This window comes from Emydura macquarii, unplaced genomic scaffold (assembly GCF_026122565.2).
Source record: "Emydura macquarii macquarii isolate MOO-44397 ecotype Brisbane River unplaced genomic scaffold, CSIRO-AGI_Emac_v2 contig_1230, whole genome shotgun sequence".
In the NCBI taxonomy this organism is placed as follows: Eukaryota; Metazoa; Chordata; order Testudines; family Chelidae; genus Emydura; species Emydura macquarii.
In genome coordinates this window covers 103,899-119,378 of record NW_027131367.1, presented here as the reverse complement: position 1 = coordinate 119,378, position 15,480 = coordinate 103,899, and the positions used below count along the sequence as shown (strand labels likewise).

At 42.0% G+C, this 15,480-nt stretch overlaps 1 protein-coding gene across 6 annotated transcripts in view; it reads right to left on the bottom strand.

The window, feature by feature from the left end:
- CCDC57 (coiled-coil domain containing 57) overlaps nucleotides 1–15,480 on the bottom strand; it is a 109,754-nt gene that overhangs the window by 83,732 nt on the left and 10,542 nt on the right. For all 6 annotated transcript variants that reach the window (XM_067547786.1, XM_067547788.1, XM_067547790.1 and 3 more), the window contains 3 exons: nucleotides 12,852–12,953; nucleotides 10,873–11,030; nucleotides 5,822–5,896 (listed from right to left, as the gene is read on the bottom strand). In XM_067547786.1, the coding sequence (XP_067403887.1) occupies nucleotides 5,822–5,896; nucleotides 10,873–11,030; nucleotides 12,852–12,953 (335 nt within the window). The remainder of the gene's footprint in view (nucleotides 1–5,821; nucleotides 5,897–10,872; nucleotides 11,031–12,851; nucleotides 12,954–15,480) is intronic.

The following is a 15,480-nucleotide window of genomic DNA, read 5'->3' as shown; positions in this document are numbered from 1 at the left end:
TAGGCATGGTGCCTGGCCACCTTGCCTATATCGTTGGTTGGCCGCGCCAACCACCAGGGTCCCAGGGGCTGGGTGGGTGTAAAGGAATTCGAACCCCTCAGATGCACATAGTATTTCTTCTCAGCGCCCTTGGAGGTGGGGGCAACCGAGGCAGGGGTTTGCCAGAGAGCCTTGGCCAGCTTAAGGACTCTCTCATGAACTGGCAGGGCCACTCTGGATGCTCCCGCCGACCCAGCCACCCCAAAGAGGGGATCCTCCTCCTCAGAGAGCTCCTTCAGCTCGATATTCAGGTTGCTGGCCACCCTCTTAAGGAGCTCTTGATGTGCCCTGAAGTCAGGGAGGGGCGCCTTATGGTCCCTGGCGGCCACCTCATCAGGGGAAGAGGAGGAGGAGGATTGTGGAAGGGGCCCCGTGGAAGGTCCCTCCTCAGGGTCCGATTCCTCCTCTGAGGAATGGCTCTTAGTCGGCTGGCAAGGTGGGGGGAGTACCAGGTGTGTTACTGAAGATGGGACAGATACAGTACCCTGTCCCATCCGTGCCCCCCATGGGCCCCAGTATGACCCCTGCAACGGTCCTTGTGGCCACCCCAGTGCCGGTATCGGTGCCGGCTACTGCGCCTCTAAGCGGAACTTGCCCTTGCGGGACCCCGAGCCACTAAAGCCGTGTGGGCGGTGCCTGCGGTTCCTGCCCATCTTCGCCAGGGACCTGCCCCGCAACGATGCCAACAAAGTGGAAGAGCGTCGGTGCCGTCGCAAACGGTGCCGATGGGTAGGCGTGCGGCTCGACGAGCTGGAGGACGACGACCTCCGTCTCGGTGCCAAGGACATCAGGCATCGCTTCCTCTTCGGGGACCGGGAGCACCGTCCATGCCTCCTCAGTGCTGAGCCCGACTCCGAGGAACACGATCGACAATGAGGCACGGTGGTCTGTGCTGTCAGTGCCGAGTCCTTCAGCACCAGGATCCGTGCCGCACTCCGTTCCGGGGATCGAGACCGGTGCCGTGGAGGCGAAGGACTCAGTGCCGGGGTGTGGGAGCTGTGCCTGTCGCACGAGGCGGATCTGGAACGAAGCCTCTGGTGCCGTGGACCTTCCTCAGTGCCGCGGTGAGGAGGAGCTCGACGACTCATAGTCGGAGCTGCGAGGGGACCCGGCACACTCTACTCTCTCTGACCGTCTGGGGGGAGACATGGTCGTCGACTGCTGTCTCGACCACCCACCTGAGGCATCCAGCGCGGGTTTACCTCGGGACACTGGTCCCTGCACCCTCCGCTGAGTGGGGGATGGAGGCGTAGGCATGGCCATTAGGGCGCGTGCCACGTGGAACGCCTCTGGTGTCGACGGTACTTGCAGGGGTGCTCCCCCACCCCCAGGAGTCGGGGGAGGCTCCCCCCATGGAGATGCAGGCGCCGGAGTACACTCAACGGGCTGTGGCTGGTGCATCTCCAGACCCTGCCCCAGCCGCACAGATGGTGTGGGGGAGTCCTGGTGCTCAGTGCCCTGGCGCTTTCTTTTCTTTGGCACCGGGGACTGGAAGCGGCGGGTCGACTCCGGTGCCGGTGGAGTGCTCCGCACCGAAGTGACGCTTGGTGCCGCAGGGTAACACGCCGGTTCAGAGTCCGGGCGCAGCGCAGCTTCCATTAAGATGGACTTCAGCTGGATGTCCCTCTCTTTCTGAGTTTGCGGCTTGAAGGCCTTACATATTTTACACTTATCACGGCGATGCTGTTCCCCCAGGCATTTGAGACAGCGATCATGGGGGTCGCTCACTGGCAAGGGTTTGCCACAAGCGGCACAGGCTTTAAAACCTAGAGAGCCAGGCATGGCCTGACTCTAAGCCCCTAAGGGCACTTATCTATTCTAATGCTAAGCTATCTACACTTAACTAATTAATACTAAATACTTAACTACTAACAACAAGAAAGTTCAAACAGGGAATGCTACTTGCTAGAAGGCAAGAGGCAAGACGTTCCAGTAACAGTCATGGGCGGAAAGAAGGAACTGAAAGCCCGCAGGGTCGGTGGCGCCTCATATACCACATCATGAAAGCGGTACTCCAGGAAGCGCGTAGGCCGACCCTACAGGGTCTGCTAAGGGGAAAAAAGTTCCGGGAACCAGTGCACGGTGGCGTGCACTCACCTATATTGTAATGGATATGAGCAATCACTCGAAGTAGAATAGCCCATTTGGGAGTGGGACTACCTGTGTTTAAAGTTAAGCAGGTTTAAATGATTTATTTACTCAGGGCATTAAACTGCAACCACATCTTAATATATTTTCTTAATTCATTGAGAACAAGCTTTGTTAACATAGAGTTAAGGTTGCCCTGTGGTGTCTCATGCCCATCTAGAAGGTCAAATTCAGTGACACTGAAACCTCTAAAAACCAGGAAATGAAGAGTTGATGTATATGTCCACACAACCTTAACTTTACCCTCCTTGAGCAATGATCCAATAAACCCACATACTCACACTCTGTCTTTGAAGATAGTCTTCTGCACTAAGGAAACAGGGCACAAGGCCACTGTAGGACAGTATCTAATGCTTTCTTTTTTCTAAAGCAAAACTTAACAGGAGCTACCTACACCTGTTCACTCAAATGCTGAGTCTACTCCACTGAAACAACATCATGCTTGCTACATTTTCCACCCTCTTCATCCTTATGCACAGAATGCCATCTAACATTACACTTTCACTTACCCATCATTAAGCCCCACAGATCACTTTCCTATCCCACCTTGCTGCTGACAATCCCCAGGGTAAGAAGACTCCTGGGCACCCCTAATGATACGTCACAGAACTTAGTGCTGAAATGAGGCTAAGTGCATCCTTCAGGGTACACATGCACCTTTTCTTTCATCACACACAAGGGGTGAAGGATTCAGACCACTAGAGGGGCAAGGCCTCCCAGAATGCTTCATAGCACAGTCGCAGCTCTGCCAACCTTCTCCAACCAATCCTTCCACCATTCAATACAGCTACAACTGACACAGTGAATTCAGCTGTAGTGCATGCAGATATTTCCAAGCTACAGAGTTGGGAATAAAGCCCAGATTTTCTGAGTCCCAGTCCAGAGTTCTTTTTGCTAGGCCACATGGCTGATATGTGATTCTTAAGTACTCCTCCTCCCACTGTACATTCTGTTACAGTGAAATGGGAATAATGGTCCTGTTTTTAAATGTTTGGAGTGTGTAGCTGCTGACAGAACTCTTGAAAGAAATCATAAACATGGTCTATGTTCCAAAATCTTGCAATTTTATTCCATGCTAGTTACAGTAATTTTAAGCACTTGAGAGAAAACAGATGTCTGTCTTTCCTTCTCTAATGTTTCCTTCACCTCTTCTGCAACACATACCTCCCATCAACATTTCCAGCTAAGCTTCTCCTTCCCAGGCCATTAAGCTGTTAGCAATTTTGAAAACACTAGCAATTAAAAAGGTGCTCCTTGCTGTCTGGCGCACTCTGCTGCTGCATACACATATCACAGACAGCAGCTTACTGGACGGTTGCACACTTCTTTAGTTACATAGGCTGAGCTTGACGCTGAGCCAGATCCCACAGCCCCACTGCACACCCCCAGTTGGGTCCCCCCCACCACGCCCCTGATCCACAAGTTTCTGCCCCTCCACCAAGTCAACCCTCTCCCACAACTCTGGCTAGCCATTGGGCCCCATGCAGTGATTGCATGTACCTTAACTTTGTACTTCCTGGTTTTTCTGAGGTTTATCTTTGTGTTACCTTAATTCTTTATTCCTTTGTGTTCACAAGTTTAATTTTGCATTACCTTCAGAGTGCCACCCCTAGATCCCAGCTCATGTAGGGAAATAGGAAGAGACGCGCAGAGAAACAGGGTCCCTTCAGATCCTCGCTTATACATGGGGGTTCTAAATTCCTCTTCCTTCCCCCTCTCAGGGTCTCAAGTCCTGATATACATGGGGGGATATGAAGAGGAGCTCAGATTTCCTTCAGAGGAGCAGGGTTCCCCCAGATCTAGCTTTCCCATGGGGCAAGGGAGAGAGATTCAGACCCCCACAAACAGGTAGGGCCTTCTATATCCTAGCATACACAAAGGGAAAGAACATGAGGTTCACTGGATCCCCACCCCTAATGCCTCCCACTCCCCTTAATCCCGCTACCCTCACTTTGGGCAGAGCCCTCCCAAGCTCCCTCTCCTCCCCTACCACCCATCTCCATTCATCACCTCCCCCTCTTCATAATCCCTATTCCTCTCCCCGTAGTCCCAAATCCATTTCCCCTTATTCCCCACACTCCTCTGCCCCTTACTGCCCCCTCCCTTTTAAGCAAGCATTCAGCATGCTGAATTTTTTTTTCTTTTCAAAAATAGTTTGAGCACCTTATGAATTATCTGCTGTACTCAGATTACATTTCCCCCAAATGCTCCCCTACCCTTTACAGATCTTTCTCAGATTTCTGCCAAGGGTTGGGTTTGCATTTATGTTGCCTGAGTATAGCTCAGGTTCAATGGCCAAAGCATGTTCCCTTGAACCACCCAGGTCATGTGAATAGTGACTGGCTAGAAACCCTCACGACCAGTCTTTCTGAACATGCACATTGTAATCCATTTGCCATTGAGCATTTGGCATGAACCTATCCACAGAACTTAACTCTTGTTTGAATAAGCTTTCCAATATTGCTTTTTTAGAGGGATAGCAGATGCCATGCACTAGCTGGAATAAATGTTAAGCGACCAATATCATTTGAGACACGATCAGACACAAAGTTTGAGCCCCAGGTCTGCACAAAAACACACTGGTAGAATGTCAACCTTAAGAAATACATTTCCCCGCGGGCCTGTATATTAGGAGCCCCTTGCTCAAATGTCCCCAAATTTGCATCATTAATCTCATCTCATGCCCCCAAGGTAAAACAAATTTCATGACAATCCAAACAAACATGTGGATTTTAGAGCACTTAGAAGAATCATTCTTTAAACACAAAGAGCTTCTCAAATTTAGCTATAGCAGAGATGAAGCTCTGTTATAATGGAAGCTTTGTAACTGTAAATTTTCCAGAATTAAATAGAAGTCAGAGGGAAGGAAGCTCTCAGAACATGTTTTCTTTTCCCCCCATTCTTTGAATGTCTGCATCTAGACCTATATGGACCCTCTGACTTGAACAGTGTATATTTTAGAAGACTCCTATGGACATTGATGCATTCGGTGAATGTTGCTCTCTACTTCTCCCTTTCCCCCACAGTAGTTTTCTGCTTCAGATTCAATAAGCAACTGGGAGATGAAAAAGAAAGACCTATGTGATCAGCAACCTGAATAGGTGACTGTGGTAATTCTTGGAGCAATCCTACTACCTATCTGAAGAGCTTCTCTTGCAAGCTGAATAATCAAGTTTTCATCATCATTTCATTTACCAATTTTCACTACTTGAACACCAAAAGGAGAATACATTTAAAGACGGGCAAAGAAGGGCTGGCTATAATTTGGGAGAAAATACGTGGCAAAAACATTCTGCTGAGTCGGTGTTGCCCAGATTTTACACAGTAGTACTTATCATTGATGATAGGAAACCTCAAACTGAATACGGAATGATATGAGTAGCTGAAGTAGTGACAAATAAATACAAAAACCCTCAGGAATTGATCTACATGCAATCTACTTGTTAAGACATAACATTGACATCACTTCGAGTAGAAAGATTATTTCCACTGTCTGAGAAATAATAATGAAGATCTCTATAGAAAGTGCCTGCAGCTAACTAATTTTACAGGCTAATGTCATACAGTGAAATAATGCTTCCTTAAATGAACATGTAATACTGAGAAATGCAATGTTATATATCGAAATACGTACTTTTCCTGAAATGTTTCCGCTTCTTTTTGCCGGGTCAAGTGTATTAAATGAAGTTTACATTCTAAATCACGTATCCTAAATTAGCAAATATTGGGGAAAAAAAATATATAATTTATCAATTTTGTACCCAAAATTGTTACTCTTAGCATTACAGATAGGAAAGAAGATGGTGGAGATTAAGCAACTCAGAATAACGAGATGAAACCAGAAAAAGATCATATATTAAATGTCTGGGAAAGGAGAGATGAAGTCAGAAAGTGGAGTATGGACACAACTTAGAACAAGGCTGAAAGGTAGTTAGATATATGAGAATGGGCACGTGGTGAGAGAGTTTATTGTTTTCAGACAGAAATAAAAATGAGAGAGTAACAAGAAGGGGCTGAGAATTACAGTAATATGCAAGAGCTAGAATTAGACAAAAAGTGAGGTGAAGCAAAAGGAATGTTTGAGTTTGCTTTCTATGAATAAAGTGAGATAACTAGTAGCTTAGATGGGAAATGGTTTTGGTTTGCATCCCTGCCCATCCGGGCTAACAACCATTGATGGACCTCTCTCACACAAACTCTCCTCATAAGTCCTGTGCTCCAGCCCCCTAATCATTTTGGTTGCCCTCCGCTGGACTCTCTCCAACTTGTCCACATCCTTTTTGTAGTGGGGGGCCCAAAACTGGACACAATATTCTAAATGCGGCCTCACCAATGCTGAATAGAGGGGAATAATCACTTCTCATGACCTGCTGGCAATGCCCCTCCTAATGCAGCCCAATATGCTATTAGCCTTCTTGACAACCAGGGCACACTGCTGACTCATATCCAGCTTCTTATCCACTGTTACCCTCAGGTCCTTTTCTGCAGAGCTGCTGCCCAGGTCGGTCCCCAGTCTATAGCTGTGCATGAGATTCTTCCTTCCTAAGTGGAGGACTCTGCACTTTTCTTTGTTGAACCTCATTAGATTTCTTTTGGCCCAATCCTCCAGTTTGTTTAGGTCACTCTGTATCCTATCCCTACCTTGCAGGGTATCTACCACTCTCCCCAGCTTAGTGTCGTCCGCAAACTTGCTGAGGGTGCAATCTACCCCATCCTCCAGATCATTAATAAAGATGTTGAACAAAACCGGCCCCAGGACCGACCCCTGGGGAACTCCGCTTGTGACCAGTTGCCAGCTAGACATGGAGCCATTGATCACTACTCATTGAGCCCTATGCTCTAGCCAGTTCTCTATCCATGTGAGGCATGATTTCCCTTTACAAATCCATGTTGACTCTTCCCCAACAAATCATGTTCATCTATGTGTCTGATAATTTTGTTCTTTACTATACTTTCAACCGATTGAAGTTAGGCTTACTGGCCTGTAATTGCCGGAATCACCTCTAGAGGCTTTTTAAAAAATTAATGTCACATTAGCTATTCTCCAGTCATCTGGTACAGAAGCTAATTTAAATGATAGGTTACATATCTCACAGTTAGTAGTTCTGCAGTTTCACATTTGAATTTCTTCAGAACTCTTGGGTGGATACCATCTGGTCCTGGTGATTTATTACTCTTTAATTTATCTATCTGTTCCAAAACCTCCTGTAATGCCACCTCAATCTGGGACAGTTCCTCAGATTTGTCAGCTAAAAGGAATGGCTCAGATTTGGGAATCTCCCTCACATCCTCAGCCATGAAGATCGATGCAAAGAATTCATTTTGTTTTTCTGCAATAGCCCTATCTTCCTTAAGTGCTTCTTTTGTGAAGCAAGAAAGAAGCTGAGGCAGTTGGCTTAATCAATTCCATTTGAAGTCAAAGCAATTATCTTTTAAGAAGAAAATAAAAAGGTACATAGGAGATCCTGTCTATAAAAATGACAGTAAATTTAAAGGATATACAGTTTCTCTCTATGTATATATTTATACCATGTTCTTCATTATGGTATTTGAGAGTCATACCCTGTGAAGGGAGCCCGTTGCAAGAGGCGTTAATGAGATACATCATCTGGAAAAAAAGTCAGAGGTACATCTCTTGTTGTAAAATTTATTCTGATTTTTAAAGGAATGTCACTGTCTAAAAATGGGTTGGCCTAGCAACTCCAAATTTGGTTTAGCCTATAGTTACCTAGAACTGATGCTTCTGGGTAAGGTTAGGTGATTAACTTTTCAGTTACACAAGTGGGCCCCAATCCTTCAGACTCTTCTGTACGTGTAAAACTTTATTTGCATCAATAGTCCCATTAAAGTCATGTGAGTAAAGTTACACAGGTATAAATGTTTGCAGGTGCTGGCTTTTGGTTATTATTTTTATTGAGGCCACCCTAAGCACTTTGACGAGTGTACAGGAAAGACTCCAGGCCTTTTTGTTTAAAAAAAAAAAAAAAAAAAAAAAAAAAACTTGAAAATGTAAACTGACTTTTCTCCTAAAAATCTCATTTATTTATGGTACTTCCCACAGTTGCCTCCCCACTTAGCTGTATTCATTATCCCCAACCAGCTGCCAGCCACCAGAGCTCCTGTCTTGTGCTCTTACTACTGGGCCATTAGTGCACATGCACTCTTCACTACCTCCTTTCCTCCTGCTTAGAGGAACAAGCAGTGACAGCATCTTCAGGTCTCACACCATGATCCAGAGGACCTTGCTCTTTGATTTATGGCTCCCTCAGCAATTCTAGCAGGAGAAATTGACAGTTTCCTCACCAGTCCTTGTGAGCTACAGGGCTTCCCCCATTCCTCCCTAGGGAGTTGGAGTGTCTACTCTTGAGTCTCTCCTTCAGAAACAAAGGCACAATGCCCTAACCCTTTTTCAATCCAAGTGGGAAAAGGCAACAGCAGAATCTTCAGACATACATATGGAGTGGAACACAAGGCGGGATAAGTCTCAAGACTGGGATGTTAGTATAGAGGGGAACAGCTTGTTCAGGAAGCGCAGGCAGGATAAAAAGGGAGGAGGTGTTGTATCAGACACAATGAACACACTTGTTCGGAGGTCCAGAAGTGGGTCAGAGGCAGACCAGTTGAAAATCTCTAGGTAAAGATAAAAGATGGAAAAAATAGGGATGATGTCATGGAAGGGGTCTACTATAGACCACCAAATCAAGAAGAGGAGGTGGATGAGGCGTTTCTAGAAAAAATAAGAGAAATATCCAAAACACAGGACCTGGTAGTAATGGGGGACTTCAACTACCCAGACATCTGTTGGAAAAGTTATACAGCAAAATACAAAATTTCTGATAAGATATTGGAATGTATTGAGAACAATATTTTGTTTCAGAAAGTGATGGAAGTAACCAGTGGGACAGCCATTTTACACTTGATTCTGGCTAACAGGGAAGAATTGGTAGCAAATCTGAAGGCAAGGCAATTTGGGTGAAAGTGAACATGAAATGATAGATTTCATGATCCTAAAGAAAAGAAGGAATGACAGCAGCAGAATAAGGACAATGAACTTCAAAAATGCAGACTTTAACACACTGAGAGAACCAGTAGGTAAAGTCCCCTGGGAAGAAATTCAAAAGGAAAAAGGAATTCAGGAGAGCTGGCTGTTTCTCAAGGAGACAATATTAAATGGCACAACTGCAAACCATCCCAATATGAAGAAAAGATAGGAAGAATAGCAAGAGGCCAATATGGTTCCATCAGGAACTCTTTATGATCTGAAAAACAAAAAGGAAGCCCAAACTAGTAAGGAAGTGTACAAAAGAATAGTACAAGCATGTAGGGACACCACCAGGAAGGTTAAGGCACAAAATTGGTTACACCTAGAAAGGACATAAAAGGCAATAAGAAGAGGTGCTTGAAATACATTAGGAGCAAATGAAAGATGAAGAAAACGGTAGATCCTCACTTAGCAGAGAAAGAGGGCTAATAACTGATGACATCAAGAAGGCTTTGGTTTTTAATGCCTATTTTGCCTCTGTCTTCACTCAAAAGGTTAATGGTAACCAGATACTCAACACAATTAATATTAACAAGGGGGAAAGAACACAAACCAAAGTCAAGAAAGAACAGGTTAAAGGATATGTAGATAAGTTAGATGTATTCAAGTTAGCAGGCTCATGAAATGTATCCTAGCGTACTTAAAGAACTATCTGAAGCAATCTCTGAACCATTAGCAATGATCTTCCAGAACTCATGGAGAACAGGTGAGGTCCCAGAAGACTGGAAAAGGGCAAAATAGTACCTATCTTTAAAAGGGGGAACAAAGACCACCTGGGGAACTGTAGATCAGTCAGCCTAACTTTGATACCTGGAAAGATAATGGAACAAATTATTAAACAGTCAGCTTGTAAACACATAGAAGATAGTGGTCAAGAACAAATCATGCCAACCAACCTAATTTCCTTCTTTGACAGGGTTACTGGGCTAGCAGATGTGGGGAAGCAGTAGACATGATATATCTTGATTTTACTAAGGCTTTTGACATATTCCCACAAGGAAACTAAAAAAATGTGGTCTTGATGATATTACTATAAGGTGGGTGAACAATTGGTTGAAAGACCGTATTCAATGGTTTGCTGTCGAACTGGGATGGTGTATTTAGTGAGGTTCCACAGGGGTCAGTCCTGGGTCTTGGTACTATTCAATATTTTTATTAAATGACTCAGATAATGGAGTGGAGAAGTACAGTTGGTGAAACAGGAAGTACTGTAACCTGCTGACCCAGTCTAAAAGTGAGGTGAACCATGGGATTCCGCTCTGAGAGAAATGCAGGTGTAGACCCTGTCACTTGAAAAGGGTGACATCGGGAGAGACTGAGATTGTGATCAACATACAGTGCATGCCTGAACTATAAGAGTGTTTATAAACACTTTATAAAAACAAAACAAAAATTAAGTTACACCAAATAAAAAGTTCAGCAGCATAACTTGTCTAAAACCACACTACCCAGAGATACTCTACTGAGCACTCAGATCAATGGACATTTCCTTCTGGTGTGACTATGATAGTATGTGCTATTAGAGTAGGGGATTGTTTATAAGAGTTAGGAAGCTGATGACATAAAAAAAGTGTGGAAGGAAAAGGAAGGAAGGGTGAGTTAAAAAGTAGTTTATCTTAATCATAGCTAGAGTTGTACAATACCGAGCATCTTTCACAGCTGCAAGATCTTTAAGTTCCCAATCCTTGCATTTGGCCTCTTTCTCTAATTTCAAATTAGTAGTTTCTGCTATTTGCAATGATTCTGCAGCTTTCATCCCAGCCTCTTTCAGAGCCTCCAGTTCTTTGGTCAACAACTTAACCTTTCAAAGGAGGAGAACAAAACTCAAAACTAGAAAGTAATATCAAGAGCATAACAGAACTATTTCACTATGCTCCCTATGACAGCCACATATAATCAGCATATAATGCCTGCCACATATAATCAGCATATGAAGAGAAACTCATAATACCTCATGAACAACAAAATAATATCAGATAGCTAAAAATCTATTTCCTGGCTCTTTCCCTATCCTTTTTGAAATCAGAAAAAGAGATTTTAATCCCTGCTTCAGGGCTGGATCATGAAAACATATTCCTACTCCAAAAAGGACAAGAAAGAGTTCTTTCTCTTCCCAGTCAGGCACAATACTTCCCTCTTTGATTTAGTTAGGAATTTTTTTAAAAGGTTAAATGACTTGCTTGGTCTAATTTTACCACTTATAAAATAGTTCAATGCAATAAAATATTAGAATAAATCTTTATGAGTGAGACGTTCAGATGTGTTCAGTACATTAACTAGGATTAGCCCCAAGTCAACATTGAGCACTTTTGAAAATCCCACACTATGAGGCCAACCTCCACTCTCATTTCTTCCCATTCACCCTCTCCCTTCAACACACCTCCCAAAAATCCACTTTGACCCATTTTCCCTCATTTATCTTTCTTACTAACTCTAAGCCTCTTTTTGTGTACTAAATGACCTACCATTTTTTCTTCAGATCACCACTTAAATATCCCTCTTTGAAAAGCTTTTTGACAATGATCTCTAGTTACCTCAGCAATGTGCCTCATTAATGAAAAAAAGTTCTCTCAACTGCCTAAAGTTTGCATCATTATCAAATGTATTATTTGTATTTGAAATGTGTTATCCATATTTGATTTAGAAAAGAGCTTTGAGCTATAGCCTAGGTGTCTTCCTCTATTTATACAGCACTTATCACACTGGTGGCACTGAAATAAAAAACTTAACATGAACAAATATTGAAATGCACATAAGTCAGCATTACAATTACACACGCACAACACATGTAAAGTTATAAAATCAAGCATGCCAAAGTCAGAAAATTCCAAAGATCAAAGTTTCTTCCACTGCATCAACTCAACTGTACTACATATACTATCTATTTGATATCTATGCACTAATTACAAATAATAATACATAAATGTTTAAATTCAACAAGGAAAATAAGAATAGGAAATACTACATATATAGTATGAACAAAGGCACCAAGTTAGCAGCAGCCAGATGGGGGCCAGAATTTGGCCCTGTATCCTTTAAATTCAAAAGGTATAAATGATAAAAGAAAAACAGACATATAAATTTATAATTTTATATCTAATTGCCCCATATTACTGTTATAATGATGTCCTAAGATCAAAGTCTGAGGAAGTAAAAGCCCTTGTCAATATCTACGCACAAGATGCTGGAATTGGCTTTGAATGGTACCCACCTAATAAGCCCTTTAAAAAAACTGGAACACACTGAAATAACTTGATACTGGTAACAAAAAGGTCACATTCAAGTGATGTTCAACTCATCCTTCTATGCGGATTATCTGCATATTTCTTCACGAATAGGCAACATCATCAGTCTCATGAGATTGGGTAGGCATTCTGGAGATCTATAGGTAAATTTTCTCACCAATGTGCAGAAAGATTCTGTTAACCATATTGGAATTATAATGCAACCCTCAAATACCTCCACTTCCTACTATCCTGGAAAAAACTCATTCGGTCTACTGATGAAGAAAGGAAGTCCATGACTTATCTATTTGTTTCATAGAATAGATAACATTTGGGATAATAGTAAAGTGTGTTTATTTTGCAGAAAAAATGAAAGTATAGCTTAAAGACACAATTACCTTAAGTTCATGAGAAAGAACTAAATTACTCATTTCATCTGCCTGCTGTCGAAACTCATATTCTTTCTTTTTAATTTCTGCATCAAATTCTACCAGCAGCTCCTGTAATGGATTGCAAGGAATGGATTAATAATCCCACAAAAACACACACTTGACATTTCCCACTATTGTTACCACTAATGCAGTTCCACTGATGGGAACAACAATGGGAGCCCTAATGTAGACCATATGTCAGCAACCACTGTGTTTGCTCTGAAGAGGGTTAGACAACATATTGGCTAAAACATTGCATCTGGTCTACAGTAGTTCTCTCTCTATTGCTTGCACCAGTGGAGCTATACCAATGCTACAACAACAATGGGGAATTAAAAGAAAAAGCTCAGTGTAAACAAGGCTCCTGTGTTACATAAACTGGCATCTTCCATGTCATATTAAAGTCAAAGAGATCCACAGCTGTAGAAAAGATGAAATTGCCAAAGGTATTTCTTAACTAAAAATTTACATATATTAAAGTCACATTCCTTTATAATAAATATTTATCCAACTATGCAACCTTCGCATAACAAATGTTAAAAATGTTAACAGACATGAATAGTGAGAGTTATAGATGGTTATAATCATATCAGTAGAGGAGCTATAAATGATTATACACAATCTAGTGACATGTTGAACTCCATAATAATCTATAACAATTGATTAAAATACATATTTATCATTTATTAATCCTAATTATAAATGCAACTTTATATTAAAGTGTGACCATTTTTTTCTATCCTGGCATAAATTATATATTATTCTAGTTACTATGAATACTACCAGAAAAATCTAAATCTTCAGAAATTTTGGCACAAATACAATTGGAGCTATTAAAAAAGTTGAAGTGATGAGAAACGTCAGTAGTTTTACCCAAGTTAATAAAATAACCCAATATATCATGACCTGGATGATGTAAAGAGATTCACTATAATATCATAGAATTATAGAAATATAGTGATGGAATGGCCCTCAAGAGGTCATCAAATCCAGCCCTTTGCATTGTGGCAGGACCAAGTAAACCCCCAAACCATCCCTGACAGGTGTTGTTGAACATGTTCTTAAAAACCTCCAATGATGGGGATTCCACAACCACCACTGGAAGCCTATTCCACAGCTTAATTACCCTTACAGTTAGCACATAACAGTTACCTGATGGCTAACCTAAATCTCCCTTGCTTCAAATTATGACCATTAGTTCTTGTCCTATATTCAGTGGACATGGAGAACAATTGATTACTATCCTCTTTATAACAGCATTTAACATAGCTGAAGACTTATCAGCTTCACACTTAATCATACAAATGACACTCCAGTTAATTCATCTCAGAATATTAGCCTTTTTTGCAGCTGCATCACACTGTTGATTCATATTGAATTTGTGATCCACTGTAACCCCGGATCCTTTTCAGCAGTACTATCACCTAGCCAGTTATTTCCCATTTTATAGTTATTCATTTGATTTTTCCTGCCTAAGTGAAATACTTGGCACTTGTCTTTATTAAATTTCATCTGAATTCAGACCAATTCTCCAATCTGTTAAAGTTGTTTTGAACTCTAATTCTGTCCTCCAAAATGCTTCCCTCCCATCCCCACAGCTTGATGTCAACTGCAATTTTTATAAGCATACTCTCCACTCCATTATCCAAGTCATTAATGAAAATACTGAATTGTACCAGACCTAGGACTGACCCTCTGTGGAACCCCAACTAGATACTCCCTCCCAGTCGGACCGTGAACCATTGATAACTACTCTTTGAACATAGTCTTTCAGCCATTTGTTTACCCACTTCATAGTAATTGAATCTAGACCACATTTTCCTAGTTTGCTTATGAGAAAGTTGTGAGAGATTGTGTCAAAAGCCTTCCTAAAATCAAAATATATCATGTCTACTGCTTCTACCATCCACTAGGCCAATAATCCTGTCAAAGTAACCCCTTGTTAAATAGAGAGATTTAATTATTATATTATTGCATGTTTTGCTAAACAAAAACATAAACTCACTGTTGTAATGATTATCATTCTGTTTCTGATATTTACATGGCAATATAAAAACTTGTTAAACTTCCTAAATAAATGTTGTTTTTTTTAAAAGATGAAGTGAGTATAAATTCTCCTAAAAAATGTTGGTTTCGCAATATATAGGTAGTAAGACACCCTCAATCAGGTGACACAACTAGAGCTCAAACAAATTCCATTCCTAAATATTCTCACATTATGAGACAACTGTGTATTAATAGCAGCAGATGATTGTGTGTTAACAATAGCATGAAAAGTGGGAGGGGAAATCTTGAAATAAGAGAAGTATGGCATGCTGGCACGTTAATGTGTTTATTTAGCCTATATGCCTGCCCAAAGCTGCTTCTGATTTACAGAAGCTGACCTTTCCTGAAATTTCAAGGTTAGCCAATTTAGCACAGTGTGCTGGCTGTATCCCTATATATAAAAGAATCTGACACCACCTCAGTTTACTAAACATAATCTTGCCAGTTCTTCCCAAGCATAGGCTGCCAGGCTAGTAAGGAAAGCAACTACCAGTACACAAATACCACGACACCTAGTAATGTAAAGCAACATGCAGTACTGCCCATTGCA